Source organism: Oncorhynchus gorbuscha, linkage group LG13 (genome assembly GCF_021184085.1).
Source record: "Oncorhynchus gorbuscha isolate QuinsamMale2020 ecotype Even-year linkage group LG13, OgorEven_v1.0, whole genome shotgun sequence".
Classification (NCBI taxonomy): Eukaryota; Metazoa; Chordata; class Actinopteri; order Salmoniformes; family Salmonidae; genus Oncorhynchus; species Oncorhynchus gorbuscha.
In genome coordinates, this window is record NC_060185.1 from 66,273,298 (window position 1) to 66,280,363 (window position 7,066).

The 7,066-nt window shown below is 42.8% G+C and overlaps 1 protein-coding gene across 1 annotated transcript; it reads right to left on the reverse strand.

The window, feature by feature from the left end:
• Window positions 1-323: 323 nt before the first annotated feature.
• Window positions 324-3,375, reverse strand: LOC123994068 (P2Y purinoceptor 4-like). The gene is made up of 2 exons (XM_046296555.1): window positions 3,253-3,375; window positions 324-2,120 (listed from the first exon to the last, which is right to left on the reverse strand). The coding sequence occupies exon 2, from the start codon at window positions 2,072-2,074 to the stop codon at window positions 974-976; it is 1,101 nt and encodes a 366-aa protein (XP_046152511.1). The 5' UTR covers window positions 2,075-2,120; window positions 3,253-3,375; the 3' UTR covers window positions 324-973.
• Window positions 3,376-7,066: the final 3,691 nt, after the last annotated feature.

The following is a 7,066-nucleotide window of genomic DNA, read 5'->3' on the forward strand; positions in this document are numbered from 1 at the left end:
CTTATCGTAGCAATTAGGGTTAAGTGCCATGCTCAACAGATTTTTCACCTAGTAGGCTCAGGGATTTGAACCAGCAACCTTTCAGTTACTCTTATCCACTAGGCTACCTGCCATAGCTTCTTACTAACAAGGGGGAATGTAGATGTCTCACGATACTACATACTTACAACACTGTTTTAAAGTGTTAGTGGTGATAAGGAACTTTAAAGTACTACTTAAGTCGTTTTTTGGGGGTATCTGTACTTTACTATTTATATTTTTGACAACTTTTACTTCCTAAAGAAAATAATGTACTTTTTACTCTATACATTTTCCCTGACATCCAAAAGTACTCATTACATTTTGAATGCTTGGCAGGACAGGGAAATGGTCCAATTCACACTCTTATCAAGAGAACATCCCAGGTCATCCCTACTGCCTCTGATCTGACGGACTCACTAAACACACATAAATAAAAAACCAAGAAAAATATGTCGTCTGGTTTGCTTAATATGAGGAATTGGAAATAATGTATAGTTTTACTTTTACTTTTGATACTTAAGTATATTTTGCAATTACATTTACTTTTGATACTTAAGTATTTTTAAAACCAAATGCTTTTAGACGTACTTACTCAAGTAGTATTTTACTGGGTGACTTTCATTTTTACTTCACTCAAGTATGGTAATTGGGTACTTTTCCACCAGTTTTCTGAACTCAACCGTACTCCCACTTCTTGATTCTCTTTAACATGACATTGACCGAACAGCCTTATAGGAACTGAATTTCTCACTCAGGTCTGAGCTCTGGCAAGAGGCCCCTTCGTTCACCCTGGACAGTAGTCATCCTGTGTCTGAAATGACAGAACAGCATCCAAAGAAAGTATAGCTGTGTAGTGGCCAGCCTAGGGCTAAATTACTGTTTCCTTCCTGTAATTTTATGGAGGTTAGGCATATCTATATGATGCCCCATAGTTGTCCATATGTATAACCCGCTATCTCATAGGTTCAACACTGGCTTTAGGCTCTGGGTTCTTATAGACCAACGCGATCTCATGGTTCTTTTTGGGGCGCTTTTTCAGGCAGGCAGCAGAGAGCCTGGTGGTTGTCGGTTTATTTCCAGTGAGAGCTTTGACCAGCTTAGAGCGGTAGTGATCCCCAGCCAGGAAATACAGGAGGGGATCAATACAACTGTTCACACTGGCCAGAGGCCTGGTGATCTTATAGGCAAAGTTGACTTTGTTCAGGAATTCACATTTGGCATTCAGTACACGGTAGGTATAGTAGAGGGTGCGTGTGATATGGAAGGGTACAAAACACACGGCGAACACCACCAGCACCACCACAATTAGCTTGATGGACTTGGTGCGGGAGGGTGAGTTCTGCTGGCTGGACGAGAGCCCCCGTCTGGGCCGACACAGAGCCAGTGCCATCAGACAGTAGCAGACCATGATGACCATGAAGGGGACGCCGAACAGCAGGACCATGACCGCAGAGCTGTAGTCCACATACTCCTCAAACTGCTCGGGATTGGTCGTATCGTGACACATCGTGTCGTTGTCCCTCTGGCTGGTGGTGACAAAGATGAGGTTGGGCACCAGACACGCCGTGACAGCAGCCCACACCATTCCACACACGGCGTGGGCATGGCGTGGCTTCACCATGGTCAGGGCCTTGATGGGGTGGCAGATGCCCAGGTAGCGATGGACGCTGATGCAGGTGAGGAAGAGGATGCTGCTGTAGAGGTTGGCGTAGAACAAGAAGCGGACGATCTTGCAGGCGGCCACGCCGAAGGGCCAGTGGCTGCGGTTAGCGTAGTAGTAGATGAGGGTGGGCAGGGAGAGAACGTACAGGAAGTCTGAGAGGGCCAGGTGGAACATGTAGACGGTGCTGGTGTTCCACGGTCGCATCTTGGTCAGGAACATCCACAGAGCCACAGAGTTCAGCACCAGACCCAGAACACACACCAGGCTATAGGAAACAGGCAGTAGGATGTACTTAAACTCCTCATCAAAGCGACAGGTCTCGTTGGAATAACCAGCACTCAGAAGAATGGACAGGTTCTGCACAAGGTGGCTGTTAATGGCTGAGTCCATCTTCTGTCTCTTCAGCAGAGAGCTAAGGCTTGGATTGTAATAATATCTGTGGAGACATTGAATACATTTGGAATCGACATGGCATCACTCTGAAAATGACAGTTTCACCAATAATATATATATATATATATATATATATATATATATATATATATATATATATATATATATATATATATAGTATGAATTCTAATTTTGAAGCAGTCACTGATTCAATTTTTTCCAGAAAGAAAAATATTTACTGCATGTTGTGTTAGAAATACAAATGTCTTGTTGACATATTTGAAGAATAAACTGAAGTTCAACATGCTCATAAAGGTTTACTGCACTGCATATAGCCAGGGCCGGCTCCAGGCATAAGCAATATAAGCAATAGCCTTTTTTTAGGAACTCAGTCGCAACTTGTTGAGAGTTAGAATAATAGAATAGACCAGGTGCAAGTTCGAAATTTGGTTGTGCATTAGCAGTTTCTCTCTTGTTTTGTCAGTCACTGATTGTCACTCAATTGGCCATGTCAGCTAAGAATTTGGTATGTTAGTATGTTAGTCTGCCAGTTATCTAAACGTGTTGTAATCATGACTGAATACTAAGCGGGCACGCAGAGCACATTGATTTTGTTAGTCACTCTCGCTCAGATATCTTTAAATTAATTTTAAACGGCAAAAACACTTCACCCCACCCCATGGCAAGATGGGTAGAATTGCAGAAATTAAAAATAACATGCCAACATTTGATCATTTTATGTGTAGAACGGCATGAAATACATTTTCAAATGTACATTTTTCTCTCAGCTGTCAAAAGGGTTCCACTAAAAGATTAGGCCCGTTTGGTGTGCCACCCCAACCGAAAAGGCTAGAACCTGTTCTGCTCTGCCTAACCTAAAAAAAATTGTTTTAATTTCCTACAAAGCCTATCCTGAAATTAACCCCAAATATCGAGCTATAACCATAAACTGAGAACATTGGTATTGTATCTAAATCTGTAATCCAAATAGTGCGGCGGAAGATTACAGAGAAATGCGCGCATGATTTAAAAAATACATTTTAAAAACTGACGAGGATACGCACTTCTAGAAACCTGGCAAAGCAATGTGACTCGTCGTAATAATTGTAATATAGCTAATAACCCGGACATAAGGGTTAACTTCAACGTTGAACTGATATGTACAAATTACCCACCGTAGATACAAAATGGACTTGCCGAGACGGACTTGATTTGTGACCGCTGCTCTCAGCGCAGTGAGTGCACTAATCTCTGAAGAACGGCTTAGATAGAAATGGGAGATGCATGCGTCTGACTGATTGTCTGGTCTAAAGGAAATATGCCAGGTTCTTCTCATCCTTCCCCCTGAAATACAACTCCGATATTACTGAGGCAAGTTATTCGTTTTAAACTCGATATTCAATCAATAGTTTTGCATGATAATAACACTGATTTCAAATAGTGCTCAATATGAACTTTTTGATTACTTCTATTTTGTGCCTTTTAAAGTGATGTAGCATAATTCTCACAATATTGTTTCATGTACACAGAGTGTATAAAACATTAAGAACACCTGCTCTTTCCATTAAATAGACTGACCAGGTGAATCCAGGTGAAATCTGTCATCCCGTATTGATGTCACTTGTTAAATCCACTTCAATCAGTGCAGATGAAGGGGAGAAGACAGATTTGTTTTAAATATATAGTTTTAACCCTTACGACAATTGAGACATGGATTGTGCGTGTGTGACATTCAGAGGGTGAATGGGAAAGACACAAATATTTAAGTGCCTTTGAACAGGGTTTGGAAGTAGGTGCCAGGAGCACCGGTTTGTGTCAAGAACTGCAACACTGCTGGGTTTTTCACGCTCAACAGTTTCTCATGTGTATCAAGAATGATCCACCACCCAAGGGACATCCAGACAACTTGACACAACTGTGGGAAGCATTGGAGTCAACATGGGCCAACATTCCTGTGGAACTCTTTCGACGCCTTGTAGAGTCCATGTCCCGACAAATTGAGGCTGTTCTGATGGCAAAAGTGGGTGCAACTCAATATTAGGAAGGTGTCCTTAATGTTTTGTACACTCAGTGTATTTGCAGGAATTGGTGATTTCTCAAAAATAAATGATTCACATAAAACCGCAACCACAAATATCATATCAAGTAGAAAAACACAAACACACGGCGTATGGAGCTGTGTCGGGGACCAAATTGGGAAGTAAAATTGATGAGATCTGTTGACACTGCATGCATGTCTGACCTAAGTCTGCAACTTCCTTTCAATAGAAGAGGAATCAACCCTAACCATTTCATGAGAACTGGCACATAACCAAAAGCGCCGAAATCTTATGACTCAACACCGTCGGCGACCCACTGTGTATGAAATTGGAAAGAATCTGTAATAAATCAAAGTGGAACTAACATGAACTGCGATTAGCTGTAGAATGACCTACAGTAGGGCCTACTGCACTAGCCTACTAATTGACCAGGGCAGCTGTATCAATATGCAGAGTAATGCACAACTTTTATACCATTCCTGTGAAGCTCAGATGATAGCCCATGGCCCTTGCAACACTAGTGTTGTGGGTTCTATTCCCACAGGGCACCAAGAAAATACATGCACTCACTACTGTAAGTTGCTCTGGATAAGAGCATTTGCTAAATGGCAGAAAGTTAAATAGCCTTTGTTTATGTATTTGATTTTCCAAATGAGTGTTAAGGTTAATATACCGTGAAAGTGATTAATCAGACTGTATTCTACCAAAAAGTATGCTACTGTTTCTCTTCAACTCTGTCCTGCATGTCATCATTCTCATATTACTCTACTGCCAGCCAAGCCTGATATCGGTGGGTCATTGATAAAGCTTTAAGGTTCATATTTAGACAGTTCTGTAAATGGTTGTCTCAAAGTAGCACATTTACACAGCGGTTGATCCTTGTGACAATACAGAGGCGGATGCAAGATGCAAGCAACGATGGTTTAATGAATACAATATATATCAGCAACAGGACAGACAGACTGTACTCAGACGGAATCCAACCCAGGGACTAGGGCTCATCCTCTGGTGATAGCGTGCTGAGAAATCCAGGGGAGTGTGTCCGGATGGGAAGGAAGGAGCACAGCAGATAATCCACACAAGGGCGGCGAGAGATGAGCACTGACACACGACACAACCTCAGGGAAGTAACGACACAACCTCAGGGAAGTAACAACGATCTGACAACAAGAAACACTGGTTACAGAACATATAAAGGGAAGATAAGTGGTTCCAGCTGGCGCAGACAATCAGGCCGAGATTGGGAACCACGCCCACACAAACGAGAGAGAGAGAGAGAGAGAGAGAGAGAGAGAGAGAGAGAGAGAGAGAGAGAGAGAGGGGGAGGCAGTGGATTCATGAACCGTGACAATCCTGGCATGACAGGAGAAATGTACTAATGACTCTGGCCACCTTTCCACGTCATCGTCATAATTTGCCGGAAATGTGAGTGATAAAATGATAAAACATGATCATATTTTTTATTTATTTTTTATTTCACCTTTATTTAACCAGGTAGGCTAGTTGAGAACAAGTTCTCATTTGCAACTGCGACCGGGCCAAGATAAAGCATAGCAGTGTGAACAGACAACACAGAGTTACACATGGAGTAAACAATTAACAAGTCAATAACACAGTAGAAGAAAAGGGGAGTCTATATACATTGTGTGCAAAAGGCATGAGGTAGGCAAATAATTACAATTTTGCAGATTAACACTGGAGTGATAAATGATCATGTACAGGTAGAGATATTGGTGTGCAAAAGAGCAGAAAAGTAAATAAATAAAAACAGTATGGGGGTGAGGTAGGTAAAAATGGGTGGGCTATTTACCAATAGACTATGTACAGCTGCAGCGATCGGTTAGCTGCTCAGATAGCAGATGTTTGAAGTTGGTGAGGGAGATAAAGGTCTCCAACTTCAGCGATTTTTGCAATTCGTTCCAGTCACAGGCAGCAGAGAACTGGAAAGAAAGGCGGCCAAATGAGGTGTTGGCTTTAGGGATGATCAGTGAGATGCTGGAGCGCGTGCTACGAATGGGTGTTGCCATCGTGACCAGTGAACTGAGATAAGGCGGAGCTTTACCTAGCATGGACTTGTAGATGACCTGGAGCCAGTGGGTCTGGCGACGAATATGTAGCGAGGGCCAGCCGACTAGAGCATACAGGTCGCAGTGGTGGGTGGTATAAGGTGCTTTAGTGACAAAATGGATGGCACTGTGATAAACTGCATCCAGTTTGCTGAGTAGAGTGTTGGAAGCAATTTTGTAGATGACATCGCCAAAGTCGAGGATCGGTAGGATAGTCAGTTTTACTAGGGTAAGTTTGGCGACGTGAGTGAAGGAGGCTTTGTTGCGAAATAGAAAGCCGACTCTAGATTTGATTTTCGATCTGAGATGTTTGATATGAGTCTGGAAGGAGAGTTTACAGTCTAGTCAGACACCTAGGTACTTATAGATGTCCACATATTCAAGGTCGGAACCATCCAGGGTGGTGATGCTGGTCAGGCAGCGAACGGTTGAAAAGCATGCATTTGGTTTTACTAGCGTTTAAGAGCAGTTGGAGGCCACGGAAGGAGTGTTGTATGGCATTGCAGCTCATTTGGAGGTTAGATAGCACAGTGTCCAAGGACGGGTCGGAAGTATATAGAATGGTGTCGTCTGCGTAGAGGTGGATCAGGGAATCGTCCGCAACAAGAGCAACATCATTGATATATACAGAGAAAAGAGTCGGCCCGAGGATTGAACCCTGTGGCACCCCCATAGAGACTGCCAAATAAATGTGGGCAGGATGAGCATTAAGCTAATGTTGGCAGAGATGCATAGTCCAGGTGTTATCTATCTGGGAATGTCAGTTTTCACGTGACTCCAAACAGGACGGTCAGAAACTACAATATTTATGCTTTTAGTTCCATATAGCATGCATCAGATCTGGGCCCGTATTCACAAAGCATCTCAGAGTAGGAGTGCTGATC

Excerpts from the sequence above, each read along its gene's own strand:
- LOC123994068 (XM_046296555.1), bottom strand. The coding sequence starts at position 2,074 with ATGGACTCAGCCATTAACAGCCACCTTGTGCAGAACCTGTCCATTCTT.